This window comes from Musa acuminata, chromosome BXJ1-10, assembly GCF_036884655.1.
Source record: "Musa acuminata AAA Group cultivar baxijiao chromosome BXJ1-10, Cavendish_Baxijiao_AAA, whole genome shotgun sequence".
In the NCBI taxonomy this organism is placed as follows: Eukaryota; Viridiplantae; Streptophyta; class Magnoliopsida; order Zingiberales; family Musaceae; genus Musa; species Musa acuminata.
The window spans coordinates 22,399,902-22,425,681 of NC_088336.1; the positions used below are offsets into that span (position 1 = coordinate 22,399,902).

The 25,780-nt window shown below is 38.1% G+C and overlaps 4 protein-coding genes across 7 annotated transcripts; 3 read left to right on the plus strand and 1 right to left on the minus strand.

Moving 5' to 3' along the window:
• Nucleotides 1–262: 262 nt before the first annotated feature.
• LOC104000709 (casein kinase II subunit alpha-2) lies at nt 263–12,082 on the plus strand. Its single transcript, XM_009422818.3, has 10 exons — nt 263–622; nt 3,027–3,156; nt 4,248–4,442; nt 6,601–6,758; nt 8,288–8,378; nt 8,506–8,571; nt 10,783–10,865; nt 10,998–11,061; nt 11,211–11,279; nt 11,796–12,082. The coding sequence occupies exons 1-10, from the start codon at nt 537–539 to the stop codon at nt 11,853–11,855; spliced, it is 1,002 nt and encodes a 333-aa protein (XP_009421093.1). The 5' UTR covers nt 263–536; the 3' UTR covers nt 11,856–12,082.
• A 126-nt stretch (nt 12,083–12,208) lies between these two features.
• On the plus strand, nt 12,209–18,050 carry LOC104000708 (uncharacterized). Of its 4 annotated transcripts, none has more exons than XR_010480402.1 (6): nt 12,209–12,740; nt 12,823–12,952; nt 13,053–13,700; nt 13,801–13,987; nt 17,079–17,163; nt 17,681–18,050. XR_010480402.1 is itself a non-coding variant. In XM_065086551.1 (5 exons), the coding sequence occupies exons 1-5, from the start codon at nt 12,664–12,666 to the stop codon at nt 17,102–17,104; spliced, it is 1,068 nt and encodes a 355-aa protein (XP_064942623.1). In that variant the 5' UTR covers nt 12,209–12,663; the 3' UTR covers nt 17,105–18,050. The 4 variants fall into 4 exon arrangements, 2 of the variants coding, with proteins under 2 accessions (XP_064942623.1, XP_064942622.1); XR_010480403.1 differs by having other exon boundaries at nt 17,734–18,050; XM_065086551.1 differs by having other exon boundaries at nt 17,079–18,050.
• Nucleotides 18,051–19,510: 1,460 nt separating this feature from the next.
• Nucleotides 19,511–22,153, plus strand: LOC104000706 (probable esterase D14L). Its single transcript, XM_009422816.3, has 2 exons — nt 19,511–20,071; nt 21,518–22,153. Exons 1-2 carry the CDS (start codon nt 19,695–19,697, stop codon nt 21,960–21,962), a joined length of 822 nt encoding a protein of 273 aa, XP_009421091.2. The 5' UTR covers nt 19,511–19,694; the 3' UTR covers nt 21,963–22,153.
• Nucleotides 22,154–22,828: 675 nt separating this feature from the next.
• On the minus strand, nt 22,829–23,614 carry LOC104000705 (cytochrome b5). Its single transcript, XM_009422815.3, has 2 exons — nt 23,462–23,614; nt 22,829–23,348 (listed from the first exon to the last, which is right to left on the minus strand). The coding sequence occupies exons 1-2, from the start codon at nt 23,546–23,548 to the stop codon at nt 22,986–22,988; spliced, it is 450 nt and encodes a 149-aa protein (XP_009421090.1). The 5' UTR covers nt 23,549–23,614; the 3' UTR covers nt 22,829–22,985.
• Nucleotides 23,615–25,780: the final 2,166 nt, after the last annotated feature.

The window sequence follows — 25,780 nt, forward strand, 5'->3', positions numbered from 1 at the left end:
CAGATGATCCCGACCGTCAATTCTGTTGCCGCACTCAATCCGTATCACTAAGAAGGTATATGGGCCCAGCCCAAGGTGATACGTAACAACAGACCCCAAAAGACTGAGGGTCCAGTATTTTAACCATCGCTATTCGGCTTTCCGGTGAACTGGGCCCGCCTCGGCTCGCGTCACCTTCAAACTCATACTCACACGTGCGAACGGGGTTGGCAAATGGAAAGCAAATGCGTACAAGTGTGAGAGACCCCTTATCACGTGTCGGAATTTTATCTCTAGCACGCCGTCCCTTGTTTCATCCACATCAGATTCGGTGGGTCGCACCACCGACGCGGCTGGGCCGAACCCGACCTGTATCGGCCTTCTGGTCGCGCTCGTGCTCGCCACATCGGCGTCGGCCGACCCTTCCTCGATTTCCTCTCGGCTCCGCTCGTAGAAGCTACGTCCTCCTCGCTTATAGCACGCCCGCTCTCTTTCTGCCCTTTGCCTCTCGCCTCCGTGACGGGCGACATCTCGGTAGAGTTGTAGGCGGTCTAGCCATGTCGAAAGCCCGGGTATACACCGACGTCAACGTCCTCCGGCCCAAGGAGTACTGGGATTACGAGTCGCTCACCGTCCAGTGGGGGTAAGAGCTGGATTATCTGAACCCTAGCGCAGAATTAGCCCTAGGTTATGTTTTCCCTCTTTTGGGCGCTCTCTTTCTTGATCTGGAACCAATTTAGCCGGTTCACGTAGGCGTGCTTCTAGCACGTCTGGCATATCGATTGATGATTTTCCATCATAATCTTCAATCTAGATGTTGCGTGTTCTTTTCTCGTCTGTTGATATTATCTTTTTCGTTGTTCTTGGTTGAATAGGGAGCAATACATGAGTTTAGATGCAAGGAAGGGTTGCAAGAAAAGGAAAACTGGACCTCAAGAGAAAAATTAGGTCTTTTTGGTCAACTGAGGAATAGGAGAGAGGAGCCGACCTGGCCTTCATACAATCCAGGAGATCTCCATCTTGGATACAAGTTGTTTGGTGCGTAATTCATGTGAGATCCTTCACCTGCAATCACAAAGGAGGATAAGAGAAACGCCCTCCATGACAAAGTCAGTGACTGGTGGTGATTGTAGCAGGAAATGTAGGGAAAGAGGTGAAGAACATGGAGGTGAGCAGGAAGAGGAAGGTCCTTTGATCAAGATGGTCAGCTTCCTTTATACCTGTAGGAAGGGTTCCCCTTTATCTCAGAGATTCAATGCCTGCCTGCCCGCATGTGTGTGGGTGAGAGGCAGCCTCTAATGGCATGCCGCCCTTGTCAAATATTGTTTCCTTCAGGTTGAATGGGGAGGTAGTTAGGAGGCATCACAGTCGAGTTGAGCCACTCAGTGATTGTTGGCTATTGGGATGCTCAATTGTGTCTAGTTATTATTGGTTGTCAAAGGGGCCTGTTGCTTTTAGCCATCATCAAGAAAGAAGAGCATATAGGAGACCAAAGGCACCAAAATTTTCCTGGGGTAACTAGTAGTATATCAGATATGTTTATTTCAGATTAGGAGATCATAGGTGGTAATGGATGGTGTCAATCCTGCTTATTAATTGTTCTTCATCATAGATATTTTTGTTGTAAATTGCTTATAAAGTGTTTTATACTTGATACAGGATCACTATGGTTCCTTAAAAATTGTGACCCAAATAACAAAGGTTACTTTGTGAATTGTGGCAATCTATCTTCTTATTCCAAGCATTGGCTATATGTTTGTGGGGCTTATAGAGAAACTAGTTTTGAGTCTGTAGAGAACACAAGGAATCTGACATGGTGGAATAGAATGTCAGCAAATATGACCTAACAGAATAATTTTATGAGCTCCCAAGTCTATTTCTTTTCCATTTCTCAACTAATAACTCTGATAGGAGAATATAAAGAATAAAGAATTAAGATAGAAGTGCTGATATATCAGTTTCTTGGGCAATTCTTATCAAACAAAAATAGTAGACTTCATAAAGCGAGGAATGGTTATAGAAGATTTACTATTGTGATAGCATCAATATATTTTACTATTTATCTGGAGACTAGCAGGTCTGCTTGACTTTGTGACAATAATATTTACAGAACCACTCATGAAATTTGTTCTGACCTTAGCACAACTCACAATATGAATGGTCTCATGGTGCAGAATTAGTGGTTGCTGGTTCTTGTAAGGTTAACCAAACAATTTGACAGTTCTAGTAACTGACCAAGTTTTAGAAGATCAAAGTCAGATTCTCAATTCAGATTTTTCTTTGCTAATTGAAGCTACTCTGATCATGGAAGATCAAAATTGTTTGGCAACAATACTTTGAAAATTGAAGATACTTCCTTCTAGAGTCAGCTACATGGTTTTGCAGCTTTTTTGTCATCTTCATAGTTCATACATTTGCACACGAACTCATTACTGTGATCGGGGAAAACTTCTAATTGTTTGGGAAATAAATTAATGATCGGGGAAAACTTCTAATTGTTTGGGAAATAAATTAAAGATAATTACATTCAGTGATTATACCATCCTTGAGGTTTTTGATGCCATTTCTGATGTTGTATGATATGTTCTATTCTTTCTTAATATGTGTGCTTGCATATTTTTTTTATATTGATATTGTAGTGGTAGTTTTGGATTAGAGGATTATACCTCAAGGTTCCATGGTAAAATTGTTCCATTGTGATCTTGGTGTCAAGGGCTTGAATCATAATAAAGAACCATTCTTTTCAGAAATAAGGCTGCATATATTTGACCACCAGATCTTTCGTTGACAGAAGCTTCATGCACTTTGTCCTGTTGATTATCTTTTTGGATTCTTGCACATGTTCATAGTATGTGTACTAAGCTGCTAAGAATTTTTGTAAAACTGATCACTAAACACTAAACAGTTTCAAAAACTGTTGTGTGTGTGGTGGTTTCTTCAGATCTTCATGTTCATTACCAATGACACGAACAAGCAGTAATATTTCATATTCAGTTGGAAGAGAAAAGAAATATCCTGAATGAGGTTCAAACTATACTTTTCTTCAGAAATCAAGATGATTATGAGGTTGTGCGAAAAGTTGGAAGAGGGAAGTACAGTGAGGTCTTTGAAGGCATAAATATAACCAATAATGAACGGTGCATTATCAAGATCCTGAAGCCTGTTAAGAAAAAAAAGGTATTGATTCATATGCTGATATCCATTGTTCTATTATTTTGTTAATTATCTTAAGTTTTTCTTTCTGTAAAGCCCTATAGGTACTTTTTTCTTATTTCATTGCTAGAAAATGAGATCTATCCTTTTATTTGTTAATAACATAGTAGCCTGATAGAGAAAAGTATCATTTAGATGCCTTATGTGATTGACATGCAGTCAGATTCTGATGTGCACCTGGAAGTTAGGTTAAGCCAATAGAAAGTAGGATTGATCATATGTATGCACCATTTGAAACTATCTTCTTACATATTCATCGTATAGAACTCTCTTTTCTTTATAACAATGAAGTTGAAAAATCTGGACCTATGAAATGCATCAGCTGCACCAAAACTCCAAAAGAAGGGTGTCAGCTGACAATCCATGTCATGAGTTTGCAGTAGATGGCTTGAAGATCAAATTAATAGTGAATTTCGTTGTTATTCTCATGATTTGATACTGTCTTATTTTTTTTCTTCTTCTTGTCTTTGCTTAATATGTCTGGGAAAAGAGAGACTACATGAATTTATAAAACTGATTCTCCCATTTGATATCTCTCTAGTACTATGATGAAGGACAAAGAATTTTATGTGTTTCACAGTTTTTTTTGTTAAAATTTTTTGTGGATTTACTGGATAATTTATTTCTTCATTATTTTTGTCGCTCACTCCAAGATCTTCAAATTAAGTGTATCCATTGTCAAAATATTCACATTCACATGAAACAAATTATATTGTGATGTTTTCTGATGTGGATTTGTATATTATAATTACAAGGATTTTTGCCTTTCTTTGTTATACCCTCTGGATGAGAGTGATTGGTTTAACATTGATTCATGGCCCTATTTTCCACAGTAATAGAATTCTTGCTTATGATTTCCATCAAGAAATTTTCTTCTTTCACATTATTTAATTGGAATGTCCTTCCTTCCTGTTCTTTTCTTAAACTAGCTGTTAGTGTTTTATTGTCATGTTTTATCTGTTCCTACAATTACACCACCATTTGTAAAAACTTTTGGCTGAACTGGTGTTTTTACATTGTTCTGTTGAACTTATTTTTCTTGTCTCCGTTTGCAGATCAAGAGGGAGATTAAAATACTTCAGAACCTTTGTGGTGGTCCAAATGTTGTGAAGCTTTTTGATATTGTCAGAGATCAGCAATCAAAAACTCCCAGCTTGATATTTGAATATGTTAACAGTACAGACTTCAAAGTCTTGTACCCTACACTGTCGGATTATGACATACGATACTATATCTACGAACTTCTTAAGGTTTATTATCTGGACCATTTTTCAATATGACCATGCATGCATCTTTTTACATGCTCATCTCCTGAGATATCAAAATTTGTGACTGCTAAAGATTCTGTAAAAAGTGATGTATTTCACAAATCATAATGGGCATAGTTAACTCATGACAGCTTAGTAACCTCACATCTTTATTGCTGATCATTGAACATTAAGGTTTTGAAGTGCTGCATGGGTGCGAATACTTCAGGTTTAGTTTGTTCGCAAGGAAAATGGAAAATGCATTTTTCCACTAAAAAATCTTTTCCTTGAAATTGTATATGAGTTGGTTGAATTTCAGGGAAAGAAAATGAAAACTGTTTTCTGTATTTCTTCATGTTTGAGATGCAAGAAAAACTAAAAGTCATAAGCAGGTGGTTCTCAAACTAAAAGAAAACTAAAAGATAACTTCCTATAAATCTGGAAATGCTTTTCACAAATTTTGGGCTTCCGTGTAAAATGAACATCAGAAACAAAGTTTTCCTAAAAAAATTTCTTTTGTGAAGCTATCTGTGCAACCAAACATGCCCTACAGATAACTAATCTGCATGTCTAAACCATTGGAAATAGACGTGTGAATGAAGAAATTGTTATTCAAGAAACTAACTTGGGTGTCTCAGCTAGCCTACAATGTAACTTGCCTAGACCATGATGTTGACAAATTTGTATTCATATGTCCTAACGAGGATGATTAAGTTCATGTGTTAAGTCAATGTATATATCTTCCTTGCAGTTTAGCATTTGCATATTAGTTGGCTAAGATAACATCTATAATAATTGTACACTCTTTTTTTTTTGGGAGCCTAATTACTTCAACAAAGTAGAAACTGTAATATCTTCTCCAATTGTTTTCAACTATCAATGTTACTTGTTTCAACTATAATATGTAAGGTATATTGAATCGTAACAGATTAAGAAATATTTTTGAAATTATTATTTTTAGTTTATCGCTCACGGCTTAGGTGTGTAGGGCATTGTTTGTCCTTTAAGATAGGTCTGTCACCTAGGGTATTTTTTGGGCTTTAAAATGGGTCTGTCACCTGGATTCCTTAGTCTGTTTGATAACTAGAATTAACTAATGGGAGGAGATGGTTACTATGGAGTTTGAAATCTGGTGGAATTCATGGAAGCAGCAGCAAATTAAATGTTGGTTCTTGCAACTGGAGGACATTCAGTAATGTGTTTCTCTTTATAAAGGCTTGTTGCATGGGTTTATCATTTGCTTGTGATAATAGTTCATTTGATGACTAGAAGGATCAGGTTAAGAAGGAGCATAGAGGTTGGTGAATGTCATTGCAGAAAAAGGCAGTTCGATGCTTTATATCATAGGTAACTGCTTGATGTGCCACTCTTAATAAAGTTTTATTGGTTGGTGATCCCATATGCTGCTAGTGTTTTTTCCCTGCTTCATTATTGGATCCTGTTAGATGAAGGCTAATGTGTGTTGATAATCAGGATAGGAGATTGAGTTTCAGACTACCAGAAGATTAGAAAATCTTGTTTCTAATTACAGGGATTGGGATATCACTAAAAGCAGTTTGGAGTTTTAAAAAGGATTTTAGCCAACTTGGTCTTATTTTCATTGCCTGCAGAGCTTCTAAGTATTGGAATAATCTTAAGCATAGCTACCAAGTGTTGGGGAGCTCTCTGGTTTGATACTCATTGTCTTTAAGGGTTATATAAGTTATCATACTGCAGAATTATGAGTATGAGTTATAATCATAAGTTTTTTTAGTTAATGCATTCATGAGAAAGATATTACTGCCTGTTGTCTTTGTATTTTATGAAAATTGGCTTCTTCCTGATCTAGCGGTGATCTTTAAACTTCTGAATTTCTCCTTTAATCTTATAGATTTATTAAACAACAAGAAGAATACATATTTTGGTCTTTCAGTGAGCCCATTTGCGAATGCAATGAGCAAGCATTGTTGCTTAGTAAATATTTTAGCTACAGAAGAGAAAAAGTACAAGTGCATAACTGATGCTGCAAACAATTTTGAACTTGTACAACCATGATATTGTTGTGCTGCTTCTGTGTTACTCAAGTAATTCTAATTGCTCTCTTTGATGCTACCACATGATTTATTGTTCTTCATTTGACTTGTGAGTTTTATACTGCTTTTCTAACCTTTTGCACTTCCAGGCACTAGATTACTGTCATTCTCAAGGAATCATGCATCGAGATGTCAAGCCACATAATGTTATGATAGATCATGAGCTGCGCAAACTCCGGTTAATAGACTGGGGACTTGCCGAGTTCTACCATCCTAACAAGGAGTACAATGTTCGTGTAGCTTCAAGGTAGGTTTGGCATGCTAAAGTTTAGATGATCCTTGCAATTGACTATAAAAAAATATTATCTTATGCGTAAGATAATTGTCATGTTTAATCTATCTGCATTTATAAATATAGGATGGGTCATAGGCAGTAGTAATTATTGCCAATTGCCTATTTGGGTTAGTGCATGTCATGCCGACTGTGTGCTGTCACAAGGCATGCTGATATTGCCCATATAAGGGCATCAGACATGTGCATGTGCCTGACTATCTTAAACAGCATCAGCAGTATATTCCATAGCATGCTGGGTGCCTATATTCCTTAGCAAGGCAATTGCAATTATCATTGATTATCAGAACATATTATGGGTAAAATCCTACAAGATATGTATTACAAAGCAAGGATTAGAAGAAATATGTTACTTATGTTAAAAGTCATCCTGAAATATTCACATCTAATACCCAAAAAAGAGATTTACACGCAACTTTTTTGTTCATTCACAAATGCGATGACTTAGGAACCACAATTTATATCTAGACTCTAGAGGTTCCTGTTTTTGAATTATGAGAGCACTTTTGTGGAAAGATCAATTGATATTATGGACGCTGACCAATATTGATAAATCCATTACTTTTTTGTCCTCTGCAGCCTCTATTAAAAGAACGAGCTAGAATATGTCGTAATCTTCATGATTTAACTTTTTAGCCAGACAGCCATTTCCAAGGTGTATTTTGATGTTCTTTTCGAAAAACAATTGGTTAGTGAATAACTACAATTGGTTTAGTTTTGTCAGCCAGACAGTCATTTCCATGTTTAGCTTGTTTCAGGCTCCATGATGTTTTACCACCAGAGGCAAACCTTTTTCTGATGTATGGCAAAATCCTTACATGAGTATATCCTCTCACATATGTGTACCTAAGAAAAAAACCTAAGTTCAATAGGTTACCTGAACCTTGCCTCCTGCTGACATAAGAATGGCTTATTGCCTTTTTCCGGAGTCAGGAGCTCCAGTAATTTTATATTTAACAAAAAGGTCAATCTTGATGTCAAAATGAGTAATTACCTTTTTGTTAAATAGAAAGGTAAATGATATTAAGAAATAAGAAGGAAGATTGGTTTACTTCATTATACATAGATCTAATTAATAATTAGGTGCATCTTCTGTCTTAGTCACTCTTCTTTTATAACTTGCTGGAGGTTCTTGACTGATGTCTCACATTTGAGTTTCCAAGAAAGTGGCATCCTTCGATGCTTTTTAGATTTTTTTAACATTGTAAACAAGACAATCTGAAGTCCAACTGTACCATGTTTTGTACATTAAAATAGTCCCAAATATCTGGAACTGCTGCTCTGTCATTACAAATGTAATTTGGCTTGGGCACCAGCTCTATTTTGGCATTTCTTACATTCTTTGTAAATGTGAAATTCTATGATCTTGTATAAACAAAATGATGAAATTTAAAATGAATTTTCTATTAGGGATCTTGGTGAATATACAATATCTTCATGTTTAATCTCAATTGAAGAAATTTAATGAATTGGTTGGGATCCAGATACTTTAAGGGTCCGGAGCTCCTGGTTGACTTGCAAGATTATGACTACTCCTTGGACATGTGGAGTCTTGGTTGTATGTTTGCTGGAATGGTAAGTGGGAAAATCAATCTAATGAAATGCTTTATTCTTTTAAATACTATTAGCTTGTTCTGTACTATCTGATTCCATCTTCCAAAAAATCGGATATAGTAAACATATCTCTGCTGGTTAATCACAGATATTTCGCAAGGAACCATTCTTCTATGGTCATGACAATCATGATCAGCTTGTTAAAATTGCTAAGGTAACAATCAATTATATTTTGTTGTTTTCGTTTTAGATGTGAAGTTACACATTGCAGTATATACATTGCCTTCAATAAAAAAATGTCATGCTTGTATGTTGATTCTTTCCGAAAATCTACTGTTAGATTATAAGCATACATGTCATGCTTGTATGTTGATTCTTTCCACTTATTTGTTGAAGATGTAATTGGATTATCTTATAAATTTTTTGTGACATCTCATTTAGCGAATTGCTCATGTGGACCTACCATCCATTTTAGTTAGTATACCATGAGGCTTTATCCATGAGCTTCATTACATGGTGATTCCCGGAACTGCATCTACTTGTGGCATAATTTTCCTTTGTTTAGACATTTTAATCTGATTAGGATATTTATCAGCCAGACCTTTTTCCTTATTTTTCTCTTCTTCATCATTCATCTTTTGTCTTCCGAAGCCATTTAGATAGTCAACCACTTATTTGTCATGTGTCCCTATGCTTTGGGCTTGCCAGTACAGTATCATTCGTTGTCTTTATTCACATTTTAAAAGGTTCATAGATCAAGATAAGTTTCAAAATCACTTTGATCAGACAGGATTTGATGGATCAGGTAGTCTTGGAAGATTGATAATCGTCTGACTCAGTTTGGTGAATATCTGCCACAATGGGTGGGACTGGCTATGATCAACAGGATTTGTTTATCCTAGCTGATCCAAGCAAACCTTTACTTGAATCTGATTGATTATGGGGCCTCAAGAGAAATTTGGGCATTTGCGAGTTGTTGTGGCCCATCTCAATCTACATCGGTTTAATTGTATTAAGATTGCATGACACCAAGAATTATCTATCTTCTTTTTCCTTGTCTATTGTCCTTGATGTGGTAGTGGCAAAGTTCGTATTGAAAATGATTCTATTATTGGTTGAAAGGGAACATAACCATATGCAATCCATAATTTGATCAGCATTACACCTCATGGGCCAGATATTGGGATAGTGTTTGGCCTGCATACCCTTGTATGAAGCTTGATCGAAAAATTTAATCATAGTGCACATTACATGCTAACCTTATTTTATATTTTCTGTGGAACTTCAAGTTGATTATCAGTATGCCTAATCTTATTGGATTTACTTGGCTTTTCCCTTGGTTTAGCTTATTAGGTCCTAATTGAAATCTAATTTGCCAGCTTCTTTGTGCCTGTTATTTCCAACAGATAATTTGAATTGCATCCGATGTTAGATTAATTTAAAGAGAAGGGGTGCCCAGTGGTCGACACAAAAGGGCTTGATGAGAAATTATTTGGACATAAAGTTCTTTTTTGCTGGTGGACTGTACCCATCTTTGCTCTGATCTATCCTTTTCTTCTTTTTTCCCCTTCTCTCATCAATTGAAATCCTGCTTTGATCTTATCTCGAAAGGGAAATTCTACCTGGAGCATCTACAGGAAGGAATTTCACGGGAAACTTAGACTCAGAACAGGTTTTGTGCCAATGTATAGCGGTCTGACCCAGGATTTATTTCTGACCATGATATATTTGCACTCAACTAGGTTTCATGAAATATCTTTCTATGAATTGGAACTCAATTTTACAGCAATGGTCTTAGATCTCTTCTATTGGCATGCATGTCTATTAGCTAGATATTAAATTGGAAAAAAAATGAAGCCTATAACTTCATTCTCAACACTTAGCTGATTGACTAAAATTATGCAACTGGGAGGTCTTGATATGGTCATTTTGTTCATTGTGGATCACAATCTATTTCAAAATAGTGTTGTTCCTATCTGATTTCACTTTCTCGCCTAGATACCAGATCTTTCTGCTTTCCATGGTCTACACCCATCCCACTTTGTGATCAGTGCAGCCAAATTGTCAGAGTCTCTATATAGACTTACCAACTATTTTAGGTAGGAGCACAACTGTAGCATGCATAAATAATCACAACAATTTAATGAAAAACATTAAGTTGAAAATAAATCCAAGTTAGACTCAACTTTACCTGAAGTTGGTATTTAAGAAAAACACAGTAGACCAAACCCTTATTAAATCTGGCTCCATCAGTACTGAGGGGAAATTGGAGTTCAAGATGGATGGAGTTACATGATTTAATAATTCCTAGTGGAGACAAATGGATAGTTATACGTGGAAATATAATTAGTATTTGTTGTGCATTATAGTATTCTTGTTGAGGATGGATATAGGTTGGATTGGAGTTGATTCTTTGTTTTTCCAGGTACTTGGTACCGATGAACTTAATGCATATCTAAACAAGTACCGCTTAGAGCTTGATCCACAGCTTGATGCTCTTGTTGGGAGGTACGTTTGTGTTCTTTTTTTTTCATTTTGACGTGGTATCATTGGCTATATGGGAGTTACTTCACTTCTAATGAAAAGGTTAAAATCCTGCATTTTTCACAAAGTATCTTATGCTTGTTCTATGTTCTGCAGACACAGCAGGAAACCATGGTCTAAATTTATCAATGCAGACAACCAGCATCTTGTTTCTCCAGAGGTTTCTTTTTGCACCCTGTTTAAAGCTTTACCATGCTGTACACATCATCTTTTTGAAATTACCTTTGGCTTTTATTATCCTTAATGCATCTATACCCTGTCATTCCATTCGAGTCTTCCATCATGACACTGGCTGAAAATTGGATGCAGGCAATAGATTTTCTTGATAAACTCCTTCGATATGATCACCTGGACAGGCTCACAGCACGGGAAGCAATGGTAGTAATTCTAAACACATTTTTCTTGTGATGATATTACTTTAGTTTCTAGTGAACTGTTCTGCTGATTGAGAGCCGTCTTTCTTATGCCCAACTTTGTGATAAAACTTATCAGCATCTACCAGCAGCATATTTTCAATTAAGCAACTTAATTTAATTCTTTTCCTTCTGCTTTGAGAATTTTAGTTTCCAAAATTTTTGGAGGGACCGAGTAAAATATAATCATCACTTGACAATAGAAGATTCTGAATTAAAAAAAAAAAAATCAGTGATAAGTCTAGCTAAAGAATGGACATAAGGGTGCAAGTAATTTGGAAGAACTCTCATTCTTAGAAGTATGATTGAGTGAACTTGAAATTGTATTGAATTGTTTAGTGAATCAACTCCTAAAGAATCAGCGGAGTGGATATGATTGATCTATCAATAAATGCCAGATTATGGGTTACTTACCAAACTCTATATGACACTGCATACATAGAGGTGTCTGTCTTAATGTTTGTTTCTTTTTCTTGTGCAGGCGCATCCCTACTTTCTTCAAGTGAGAGCTGCAGAGAATAGCAGAATGCGGACCCAGTAAAAGTCCAGGCGAGTTTAACTGCAACTTGTAGAATATCCCGATAATGATATTGATTTGGCGCACCTGTTATTTATACCGCAACCTGTAGTACTCGGATGACGTGTGTTGCTTATAACACGATTTTATTGAGCGTGCGTTATCTTCTGTAGCACTCATCATCATAGTGCTATTGACTAATTATGCAACTCAAACATGGAAATGCATGGTACTCATCTTTATTTCCAGAATTTGTGTTTTGAGCTCCTGCGATCGTTTAGTTGCTTTCTGTTGTTCAGAGGTCAGTCAATCGATCATGGGTCGTCGAACTTTGACCTTTTGGCTATTCCAAAGGTCGGGTGAACTTGTTCGCTAGTCTGCGTCAGGTGAGAAGGTTTGACGAGGCACGTAGCATTAAGTCATCCAATTACGTGGGCAGGGTCCCACCACCAACTAATACACGTTGGATCTAGAAGCAAATGCCACCTGTATTCCGGTCAAACCAAACTAGCTGACCGTATCCCGAATGCGATTCGTCGAAAGTCCCCGCGACGTCCGGATACGCACCTCTTCACAAACCGTCCGATCAAGATCCGACAGTCAACATCGAATTCTTTCTTCCGCTGGTCAAGATCGCGTCCCCTCCCGCGTCATCGAATTACTTCATTTTTGGACTCCCGAAAAGCCAAATCGCTACAAAAGCTGAACCTCCGGATTCTTTCGGCTCGGGGATTGCGGTCGGCGCTGGTTCGGATCACTACAAAAGGATTTCTTCTGGCCTTCAATATACGTCTCGATCCGCTTCGACCTTTGATTTCCGGGAGGATTTGAAATGGCGGCGAGCTTCCATCAATGGGAGAAGGATCCTTTCTTCTCCGCCGCCGATGAGGTGCAGGAATCCGCCGATAGGTAACGTATCTTCCGTCGGTTTCTTTTCTTCTTCCTTGAATTTGATGGAGTTTTACGGTTTCTTTTCTTCCACGATCTGTAGGATGGAGTCGCTTTACCGTTTGTACATCCAGGAGCGGAATAACGCAGCAAAGGCTACCACGGGAGTCGAATTCGCATCCGGCGAGCTCCGTACAGAGCTTCGCACGGCTCTTGGGACCGCAAAGTGGCAGGTGATTTCTGGTCCATGTTGGGTTGCATTACCTAGGGTTTCCTGCGAAACTGGATATGTTCAAAATCAGATTTTTTATCCACCCCTTCTTGATCACGCAGCTCGAGGAATTGGAACGGGCTGTGAGATCGAATGATGATGCATGCTCAGCGGGAGAAGACACGAGAGTTCGGCATGACAAATTCATCGTGGCTATTCGGAGTCAGATATCCATGGTGGAAGATTGTTTGAGGCAGTCCAATTTGGAGCTGGGTGAGACTGCTGTCGCCTGGATCCGTTTGAATGACGGAGAAAGGGATGAGCTTGCACGTTTTCTATCTGGTCCACTGCAAGCCGAAGATGTGCCCAAGTTTTCTTCGTTTGGTGGCGTTGAAGTCGGGAACAGTACTGTTGATATGAATGGAGAGGCTTCCATTGACTGTATGAAGAATTTCTCTAGCCAATCAAGTGAGTCTTGTAGACGGGAGACCAGGGATGAGAGGTTGCATGGTCATGCATCATGTGCCACAACTGATGTTGGATCATGGGCCATTGGGATCCCTGATGAGGGTGAGGATACACCTGGGAGATTACCCGATGATAGACCTAATTTCGTATCCCGAGCGATTTTTAGTTCTGCTGCATTATCAGACGCTTTGGAATCAACACCTAGGATGAGTTGGCTTAGAAATGGACTTGGGAATTGGAGAGGTCGATTTCAACATAGTTTGGTGGGATACATCCCATTGAAAAATGATCAATTAGGTCAGGTAAGCAAATCCTGTTGTGTTTCTTTAATTACGCAATGTTCATTGCTTTAAATGTTAGGTGCAGTTTGCTTTAGAACATCTAATTTGGTTGTTGCTATAGGAAATCAATGCATGTTACGGAAGAAGCAAGAGCTGCCTTAGATACTGTAGAGAGGATATTAATGATAAGCAGCTTTATGGGTGTCTTGGAGCTTTCCAGAGACAACTGCAAAGGTCCCAGTATCAAATTCAGTATGGCCGTCCTATCCAAATTATTCTTTGGGCAACACTTGCTGTTACCTTGATGGGTGAGTTTCTTTGATTTCTTTAGTTTTTTTTTGTAGTTATCAATTGGATTGATCACAATGAGGAGTTTTTCTAATTGTTCTAGCAGACTGCATTGAGTTGAACTGGATAAAGGAAGATAATTTGAGTTTATGACAGAGAAATCAGTAATGATATAATGATAAAAACTATAAAAAATAATGGAAATATGCAATGATTATGTTGCAATGGAGTAATAAACAAAGGGAGGGAAGTGCATAAGAAAATGAAGAAAAGGATAAAACCTAACTTCACGGTGATGTGTTTGTAGTACATATATGTAATACATATCAAAATCATGTTTGTCTCTTGGATTGTTGCTTAAAATGAGTTCGTGATCTTAAACTTTAACTAGGTTTTTCTTATATGGGATTTTTTAATATTTAGCCACTTGTTTTGATCTAAGAAACTAAGAATACATTAATTTTTAATAGGTAACTGGACTATTATGAAAAAAATTGGAACGAAAAAAAAAATCCGGACTTCACCAAGTTCAATAATTCTAAAAATCTAGTTTATGAATAATATGATTATATGTGGAAGACATCACCCCATAGATCATTGATGACCTACATACTGGACTTTGTTATATGTATTCTCATATCAAAGCAAGAAAAGGGGAAAAAGCATCAAACATATTGAAGTTGTATTTTAATCTCTATAGATTAAGATTTGCTGATCCCAAATAGTTGTGCACTATGACTTGTCATTACTTCATAGTTTCGAATGCATATTATTTTTTATTTTCACAAAACATTTACAATTTTACATTTATTAAAGTGCATCATCAGCAACATAATTTGTTGACAACACATGTATTCCAGCTAGCAAATTTACCTATTATAGGTGTCACTAAGGCAAAATAAGTGTTTTGATCTTTTCTATTATCGTAAAAGAAATGCCCTTGATTAGATATGCTCCCACTCCCAGGATTTATGAAAGCATTGCTTGTTTTAAATATAATATAATATTAAAATCTCACTAACTTAATAGCATAAGTATAAAGACTAATATTTTATGTTGTGATTTACTTTATATACCATTTTAAAATTTTATCCACTTTAGTCAATTATGATTGTCATAAACATCATTATCAACAACAACAATAACAAAACTGTATATCACAACTATTTAAGGTCGACTACATGAATCTTTTATCGCTATTAAGATTGGTAAAAAATCATATGTTTAGTTAAATTTATAGTACTTTTGGTCTTTCTCTATCTATCCTTGTTCCATTAGTATTAATTATTTTACCTCTTCTAACTATCATATCCGGAAGTCTTCTCAGCACGTGCCCATACTATCTTAAACAATTCTCTCATATTATTCTATATCGAAACGGTACCTAGTTGTTCACGAATAAGTGTATTTCTTTTCTTATAGTTCTTAGTAACTCCATACATCCATCTCAACATTCTTATCTTGATAACACAAACATTTTGTATATGTTTTTTCTTAATTGTCCAACACTCAGATCCATATAGTATTGTTGGTCCCACAATTGTCTTATAAAATTTTTCTTTTAGTCTCATAATTATCCCATGATCAATCCTTAAAATATTATTTTTTAGTAAAAATTATTTTTTGAACTTCCTTACACTATCACCAGCTTTTTCTTAAGGTTACACTTCTACATTTAGTTTCACCAGGAATCTCCTTTGTTAAGCTCTTAATTTTATTAACTATTATAGTCAAAATAATATTAATATTATCTTCATCTAAGTTCCAAGTTATCTTCCTTTTCATCTTATTTTTAAAAATATTTATATTATCATCTTTATAATTTCACCATCTAATCCTAGTAACTTTTTTTACTATCTTTTTATTTTCTATTTTCTACAGTAAATATATAATATCTTCAAACTATGTTAATTCGTTAAACTTTCACTAGGTATAACTTTACAATTCTTATAATTAATTTTATCTACCTTTCTAGTAAAAAAAAATCTATTTGACTACTCTTGTAATTAATTAAATGTTCATCTTTTTTCCTTAAAGTGAGTATTTACAATTATAAGATCATATGAAGTTGCAAAATTCAAAATCATACAACCATCTTCATTTCTCTCTCTATAACCAAAGTCCTCATGCACCCCTTCATATTAATTATATATTTTCCTTACAAGACTATTCAAATCTCTTCCAATTATAAATTTTTCAGTTATAGGTATTCTTTGAATGATATCATCTAAGCTTTCCCAAAATTATCTGTTGGTTTGATCATCCAATCCGACTCGAGGGGTATAAGCACTAAGGATATTCAAAACATCTTGTCCTTTCATAACCTTTAGAACTATAGTTTTATCTCCAAATCTTTTTACATCTACAACAATATTCTTAAGATCCTTATCTACAACAATTCCTATGTCATTTTTGTATTTAACTTTTTCAGTATACCAAATTTTAAATCCAGTATTATCAATCTCTCTAGTTTTGCCCTTAGTATTTTGTAAGCAAATAATATTTATTCTTCTTTTGATCATGGTGTTTACCGATTCTAATCTATTCCCTAAAAGTGTTCCTATATTCCAAGTTGTTAATCTAACTTTTTGTTCTCGGATTAAATTCTTTACTCCCATTGATCCAAAACAATGAGAGAACCTTTGCCTACTTGGCACCACATCTGCGTGTTGATATGATGGGCTGCTTCTGGGCAACCTAACCCACAATTTGTAATTCGGGACACTTATGTGGTAAAGGTGCCTCACGTCACTTTCGGATGACGGCCTATCAGTTAAGATCCATATTCCTTATTTTATGCTATTTAGGAAGTTGTTATGAGAATACACATTCCTGGGTTTGTATGCATTTGATAGTGCTTTATCAGTAAACAGGATCTTAATGAAGCTATTAGAACTAGAAATGTCATATTTAGAAAGGGGCTAGAATACTTGTTAAACAAATGGATCATCAATTGTGCGATTTGTCTGTTTTTATTGAGCAGATACTTCTTTTTTTTTTTGTTGACAATTAGCAGACTCCAAATAATTAATGGTTTATTGTTATTTTACTGTTGTTGATAATGATTTTAGTTTCTTGCTTTTTCATCAATTACTCAACTCATTTGTGCAGTGACTTTTGTGCGGTATATTGGCTAGTGATTGCACAATGGTATTTGGATCTGGTACATGCGACTTGGATGCTTCAGCGGTGGCTTGTATGTTGCTTTCTTTGTTGAACCTTTTCTAGACTCCTCGTAAGCATGGATAGTGTTTTTAGATAACCCGAGTCACCTGAAGGCATTTTACACTCAAGCTTTTACCCTTTTCCAGACAAAGTTTTCTTATGTTCTGCAGCCAATTTTGCATGTTGACTTTGAATGCATGATGATGAATACTATCAAAAGCTTCTTAGTGGGCTTAATAAATTCAAATGGGTCTTATTCCAAGCTTGCGAACTTGAGGCCTATTAACAAAACTGGTGTCCCTTCCAAAAGGAGAGACAAAAAGAAAGAAAAAAGGTTTTTTTTTAATTGAAAAAGTATTTCACTATATTAAACGATGTACATGATGCAAACTTAAGATCTATTTATTATTTGTGCAGCAATGCACTAACCAAGCATATGGATATTTAGATTTTCACTCACATACACCCAAAACACTATGTTTCTTTAAAGCATCGTTTGGCAATTTATATGCTCAGTGGTTCCTTAAACACTGCTTTCTTAATTGCAGCATTCTGTGGTACAAAACTGAAGCTGACACTTTCTGGACAAAATTTGCTGCAGACTTTGGGAGCAGTTTCACTGTGCAATCAATCTGCAGCTCATTAGAGGTTTCTCATGGTAATGATATAGAAGTTTTGGCCATGTCACGGGACCATTTGTTAGACTTGATCTCTAAAAATAAATTTGGCCTGTGTATTGTTGGTTTCATGGCACACAATGTGATCCTTGGATAATGTAAATTTGGGAAGTTAGCCAAGGGAAGGAATTTACAAGTGGTAGATGCTATGAGTGATGGCCTTTTCAAGTTGAATGTGGTTTTACAAGTTAAATGCTGAAGAATTGGAAGGATTTAAATTTAAAAAGTGTTACCCATTTTACTGATTAGACTTAACATGATGGTGATTAACTACAAAATGTATACTGTGAAAGACAACACTGACCTTTATTTGATGGTAAATTTTTCCTCAAAATGATTGTTTAGTATTTTATGCTGCCATTCCCGAGTACTGAAATGTTCAAGTTGGTTATGAGGAGCCCTTTAAATTAGCTTGTCTACGTAAAAGCTGTGAGATGCTTGATGTGACTCTCAATAGAGGAAATGTCTCTCCCTTTAAATTAGCATTTCGGTGGGACTCAAATCAAAGAAATGACAATTATTAAAATACTCTTTAATTTTTCAAGAAAAAAAAAATAGAGTTGAAGATGATTCGATAATCTAATTAGAAAGAATTCAAATGATGACGCACCAAATGACACGGTTGAGAGTGACTATAAGGTAGGAAGTCTTTTTTATCTTATATTTCTCCCTCATCTTTTCTATATAGATTATTGAATCCTATCAAATTTCAAGTTAAATTCTCTTATATATATATATATATATATATATATATTCATGAATACTCTCTCTCTCTCTCTCTCTCTCTAATGCTGGTGGTTCTGAAAGATGCTTCCTTGAATGCTTATCTTATTGTTCATATGGCAATCAATAATGGAGATTTAATTTCCACAAGTGGGCCGCAAATTAAATATTGACGTAGCAGCCCAACCGCTACAGTCTGGCACAGCAGCGGCTCTCGTGTCCCTCCTGTGAGTGGCCGATGTATTAGGACCTGTCGTTTCTTGCGTCGACTTGTCTTATTCGGTATAATTGCCTCTTTAATGTATATGTGCTAATGATTTTTCTTGACCGAGCTTTGTATCTCCCATTTGGTCTCTGACACTCGATGAGCACAATGTCTTATCATAAGAAGGATGCAATGTGCTTAAAGTAGCGGGTGGGGTCCAGTGTTCGATGTAGTCAACGGAGGGTGTGCAAGTCAGGGACGGACGCCCTCCTCATGTCGATCAGTCACCGTACGTGTGGCGACGGTGCTCACTGATCACATGCGACGGGCGGCCCGGAGCGAGGTCCGGTAGCGGGACGGCGTTGCTGGCTCGACCGACGTGCCGGATCGGCACGCATGGTGGTACGTGCGAGGGAACTCAACTCGACGCAATCTAATCACGATATCCACATCCTCAAGACATCGGGCTGTTCGTTCGTGCCGCGAAACGCGGTGGGGGCCCATTCGAGTTTTCCGAAAATGGTACGGGTAAGACGACCGCGTGGCTTCATCTCAGTCACGCTGATCTGAACGGCACGAACGCTCCACGTTGCCTCCTCCTCGTCCGTGCACAGGCACCAGATTTTTGTTTACGTGGACAGAACCTACCCGCCTCCCGGCTGGAGGAATGTTGATCCCTCGGTGGGACCCGTAGGGTTCCAGATGTCACCCCCACTCACTTGGCGGTTCTCATCGTCAGATCGGTGCGGTGCGACGCAGCCAAACCGCCCGTGGCCTGTGCCTCGAGGGAGTCGTGTCCTGATGGCGATGCGTGTGGTCGAATGATGAATCATAGACAAATTGCGGTTTTTGGTCTATTTGCTATTCGAGAAGAAGATACTTAGGTAGCTGAAAGAGTAAAGAGGGTACCATAGTAGCGAGGGAAGGGAAGAGGGAAACAGAAGAGGAGGAGAGCAGATGGGGATCGTGGAGGAGGCGCACAACTTGAGGGTGATCGGGCGAGCGGATGGGGGGCGGGGGACCATCGTGCTGGCGCATGGGTTCGGGACGGACCAGTCGGTGTGGAAGCACCTGGTGCCGCACCTGGTGGAGGAGTACCGGGTGGTGCTCTTCGACAACATGGGTGCCGGCACCACCAACCCCGACGACTTCGACTTCGACCGCTACACCACCCTCGAGGGCTACGCCCTCGACCTCCTCGCCATCCTCGAGGAGCTCCGCCTCGGCCCCTGCATCTTCGTCGGCCACTCCGTCTCCGCCGCCATCGGCGCCATCGCCTCCATCTCCCGCCCCGACCTCTTCTCCAAGCTCGTCATGCTCAGCGCCTCCCCAAGGTGTGCGTGCGCCCCTTATCGTATTTTCACCTTCTTTATTCTTGTTGGGTCTCTTTTCCTACGCAACCATACACTATACCTAATTGATATCACCGCGAAATGTTTGGGAGGAACTTATGATGGCGGCGGCCGCCGCCTACTGTCTAATTAATCCGTGACTATTACGCTGGTGTACCTCCGTCTTGTTTCTCTAATTCTAACGGTGATCGGCTTGTTTGTGCAATCTTGTGAATGAAATTAACACATCATTTGTAAATTGGGACTATTCATGATGGAAGTTCCACTTCTAGCTTGGATATCTCCGTCCCAAACGAGTGTTCTTGAGGGAAAGACACAAGGACGATTGAATCAAGAAGACAGGCTTCTGGAACTCCTACTTTACAACTTTCTTTGTGGGATTGTGTAACAAAATCAAATTTTTAGATGAAATAAAAGATGCGTGAGGGTTTGTTTACTATTTTCTTTGTGGGATTGTGGAACAAAATCAAATTTTTAGAAGAAATAAAAGATGCGTGAGGGTTTGTTTCTTGTCATTCCAATTTTTTCAGAAGATCTTAAACTAAGGTACTGTATATTGGGATTCTTCAACATGAGGATTCCATATCTTGCTTGGATATCTCCATAATTTAGATAGTACTTTGAGAAGTTTGATCTTTAGTCTAGCAGGAGAAGGGGCTGAAATAATGATGAACGACTCTGGAACAGCTAATTGACTAACTTCTTTTTGAGATTCAAGTATATATATATATATATATTTATTTTTTTTTTTTCTTGGAGTGAAGACCTCAGAGAGAACATGAAAATTTTATAATTTGATGGAATGATCCAGTGATTTGAACGGACATGTTAGACCTAATTTTTTGTGATATGAATCAGGGGAGTACGTTAGACGATTCAGACCTCCACTGTTATAAAATTTAATGTAGATTTTGGGTTCTGCTGTTGGAGGATTGAGATGATTAGACAAAGAACCAACAAATGACCAAAAGTCCAATTTTTGACTACTTCAATTACCATTATGGTTTGTGGTCTACCAAATTCATACTGAACCTGAAGAACCCAAGCGCTTTGTGGTCTCAAGCTGAAACTTGTAAGCGCATAGCGTTTGCATGATGGTTACATGCTTTATAGAAAAATTGAACTTTATGATGCAGACATTACTATGGCTTTTTAAAGTTGAATTGTGAGTTGCTAAAGTTCCCCATAATGAACAAAAGAATAGCATCTACATGCATGATTCTTCTGATTTGCAGCCTAATTTCTCAAGAATAACTTTTAATTTTGAAGAGTTTGTGTTGCTAAATATTCTGGGCTCAAAACATCGTGACACAGCATTAAATTCTTAAGTGCATGTGGTTGTTTCTGCTTATGGATAGTCATACTCTTCTAATTCATTGTTCAGGTCAGTGATTATATCTTGAACAGTCTACTTTTTCGAATTTGCAGGTATTTGAACGATGTGGACTACTTTGGGGGTTTTGAACAGGAAGAATTGGACCAACTTTTTGATGCCATGAGATCGAACTACAAGGCTTGGGTCTCTGGATTTGCACCACTAGCTGTCGGCGGAGATATGGACTCCGTGGCAGTCCAAGAGTTCAGCAGAACGCTTTTCAACATTCGCCCTGACATTGCCTTGTGTGTGGCTCAGACAATCTTCCAGAGTGACCTGAGGGAGATACTTGGGCTTGTTATGGTTCCGTGCCATATCCTGCAGAGCAGCAAGGATCTTGCAGTCCCTGTTGTGGTGTCTGAGTATTTGCACAGGAACCTTGGGGGCGAGTCAATCGTCGAGGTTATGTCCTCCGAGGGTCATCTGCCCCAGCTTAGTTCTCCAGACATTGTCATCCCTGTTCTTCTCAGGCACATACGGTATGACATTGCAGTTTAGGAACAGAATCTGATTCTTCATAACTACAATGAATCACACGATCTCTTGCTTTTAGTTTCAGTGGCTTCTTTGTGCTCTTCGCTGTAAAACATTTTAGATTGATTTGTAATGCTACAAAGTGCTTGTACTCGTAACATTATCTACAATCAGTTTGTTTTCATGATTTAAATCGATACCAACCTGTTCCAGGATCTTTGTTTTTCCTTGATGGTCCGCGTGCTGTTTTATACATGTTGACAGAAAGCTATTGTGTAGCTAATCAAGGTTCATATTCTGGTTGTAATTTTCTGAGGATGATGATTTTAGTTTACGAGCAAGCTCGTTGCTTCTCATAGCAGTGAGACCATCATCATCAATTCATGACGAAATGGCAAATTACAAGTCCGATTGGACACTAAAATCAGGTTGTTAATTGCATAAAACACTTTGGATCGAGGGCTGCACTTATGGATGTCCAACAATGAGGTTTATCTGTGTCTTCCTTTGAGACGGTATTTGGTTCTGAAATCCTTGTGGTGGGATCAAGAAAAGTCTTCAAAACAGAGATTCTTGTTATTAAGCCTTTTTCTTTTTCCTCTTCCTCTTCTATTTGAATGCAGCAGAAATAAGTTGAAAGAAGGAGAACATTGGGATTGTTCTTTCTCATGGAATCGTGATCTTTATTTGAGTCAGGGTGTTTGGATATATAATCCGCTTAATATCTCCAAATCAAACAGTTTGCTGTGCTTCATATCGGTAACGCGACTTCAATTACTGTATGTGAAGCTGTGCATCGGTCCAGTGCTGTTCCTGAGACTAAATCTCAAGAGTAGATATATTTATATTCCATGTTCTTGCCCTGTTCCAGATTGAAATGTATACAGATATTGGTGGAGGATATTGAAACTGTTCGATTAAATTTCAATCTAAATCCATCGAAACACAAGTAGATGATAACCAAACAAAGCATCACTGATACGACAACGATTCCAAGATGTTCTGCCGGTAGACAAAGAGCACTTATTCGAGTGAGGGGTTCCAACTTCACTTGGTCATCCCTGTCAGGCCAGCAGAATAACGATACCAGAAAGCAAAGGAAGCAACCACGAGAGGCAATACGAACTCGATCGCCCCAAGGCATCTGATCTTTTTGTCATCCTTGATGGCCGAACCGGTCATCACATGTGCTCGTGCCTTGGTGCCTTCTCCAGCGTCATCCTCGGCAGGGGCAGCATCGGCGTGCTTGAAGCCCCGCATTACTCCCACCTGGTACTTGAGCAGAAGGCCGTATGCTGCCTTGCTGTGCCCGATGGCCTCGAACTCTTTGGTCGCGTCCTTGCCGCACGCCTCAAGCAGCACCTCCTCCCCCCCCGGGTGCTCTTCCAGGAACTTTGTCACATCTATCACCTATACACATAGGATCTCAAGAACATGTCATCGTTGTGTGTGTGTGCGTGTCCGTGTGTGTGTGTGTGTGTGTGAGAGAGAGAGAGAGAGAGAGAGAGAGAGAGAGAGAGGACCTGTCCATTGATGACAAGCCAACAATCGTTCCTGGTGGTGTGGAGGGCGACATGGGAGAGGTCGAACACTCGGGGGTTTCCTCCCATGGTTGTGTGATAGCTTGAGGAGGTGCAGCGGCAGCTTTAGAGAGAGAGATTTACGAGGGAGATGAGGATGGTTCTCGTGGTGGTTATACCGGTCGGTCAGATCGAACTCAGTCTCGAGAGATTGGTTGGATTGTTTGGGCGCGTGGGTGGTACGATACCTGCTGTGTTTTCTTGAGTTATTGCTATTTGGCTATATAATTCGATTTATTTATTCTTTTTTGGGGGGGGGAAAAAGATTAAGGGTTCGACCCAAATCTCAATCAAAGATTTCTGGAAGTTGGAAACTCGTCAAGTGTTGGAAATAAATACTGAAAAGGGTGGCGTTTAAGAACACTGTATAGGATAATTCTTGTTGACTTCGACAACAACAAAAACATAAAGAAGGATGAGTTGTTTGTTGATCCCAAGCACGTGGATCTCTCTGTGTCTTGTTCTTAAAGTTGCACCACCACCTTTGCAATGGACAGCAGCAGATCTATCTATGTTTGCCAGAAGGCAGAATCCAATGGCCAAATGGGACTTGGAAGTTGACCTGTCGTGGCAATTGGGGGCAGTCTGATGGCAGAAAGATGGGTAGTTTGTATGGCTAACAAAGCCAGTTTAATTGGATTTAGACATATAAATCCTCATCTTACATTACCGTTGTCGGTGTAAACAAGGCCTCCGGACCGGATGATGGGGGATCTCCCTGGGACGTTCCTCGAGACTGCTGAGATGGTCGATTGCGGTGGTCCGATCAGGACGTGGTCGCTGTTTCCTCCGGGAAGAAACTCCCCGCCTGGGCGTTTAGTGGGAGACATCTGCCTTCGCACCTGCACAAAGGTCGGGTCGGGAGAGCTCGGCCCGACCCCTCCGACGATCAAGTTAGTGAACAGTCGTAGGGGGTTTATTATGTTGTTCTTCTTTTCTCATTTTCTTCTTCCTTTCCTCGGAGCACGAGGGTTTTTATAGTGAGGATTACCGTTGCCTGATGTGCCTGCCAGCAGGGAGCAAGATCGTACTTTTGGTACCGTCTGACATTGATGTTAGCGTGGCGTGAGGGATCGAGCCTGAGCATGGTGTTTAATGCGCCTTGGTCAGCGTTCCGGTCCGCGTTGACTAGGAGCTGTCAGGTCAACAGGGGCGTGAGGCATCATTTGAGGCAGCTAACGTCACCCGAGTCTTATCATCATTATTACCCTCATCAAGGTTGGATTTAGACGTATAAATCGAAAGCACTTTGGATTAATCCAAGAAAGGAAGATGTTGAATATTAAAATAAATTTAATTATAATTTAAAATGATTTTAACAAATTATTGAAGCCAAGTATTATATGCGTCATATCGTTAGACATCTAAATTGTTTCTTGCACTGTTTTGTTATTTTAGGTGGACCTCAAAAAGAAATAAAGATCGTCGAATTACTAGTCTAAGTGAAAAATCTAATATTTTTAAAATCGTAAAAATAATACATATAATATTATAAAATAATTTTTTTGGTATAATGAAAGAGAATAATAGAGATGAAAAGAAAAAAAACATATAAAGAGGATGATAGATATATCTATGAACAAATACAATTTGGTAGCTTTGAATATTTGGAAAACATATGTTGAGAACTTTAATCTTTTTAGAAATTAAATGATCTTATTAGTCGATGGATGGATGATGGATCGAATTTGAATTATAAATTATCGATATAATAACTTGTCATGTTAGAAGGGTTACGTAAACATTGGTGCATGTTTCATTAATATACATTGATCCTCATTTACTGACAAATAGAAATCTATTTCTAGATTTGCTTTACTAACCATGTTCAATGAATCAAAGAAAAGTTTTGGCTATAAATCATCTATGTTTTCGAAGAACCTCAATCTATCTCTATCTCCATCATAATTTTAGGGTAGAGGAGAAATTACGACGACGAGTCCTACCACTCCATTTTTGAGGTTCAAAGTTTGATCCCATCTCACCCATCATGAAGGGAAAGAAAAGTATGTTTAAAAACTATTTTGAATTTAATCTTTCTCCTAAATATATTTTATAGTTATTATTATGAATATGTTTTTTTTTCGTATATAAATATTTTGCACTCAATTTCTTCTTCTTCCAGCATCTTTCTGTTTTCAAGAGAAAAGAGATTAACTAATATAATGTCCCCTAGGAAATTCCTGAAGGGGCCATAATGTAAGTAAAATTCCCTTGTACGATTTCCATTAGCTTTAGCTCTACCCTTATTATGATCTTATG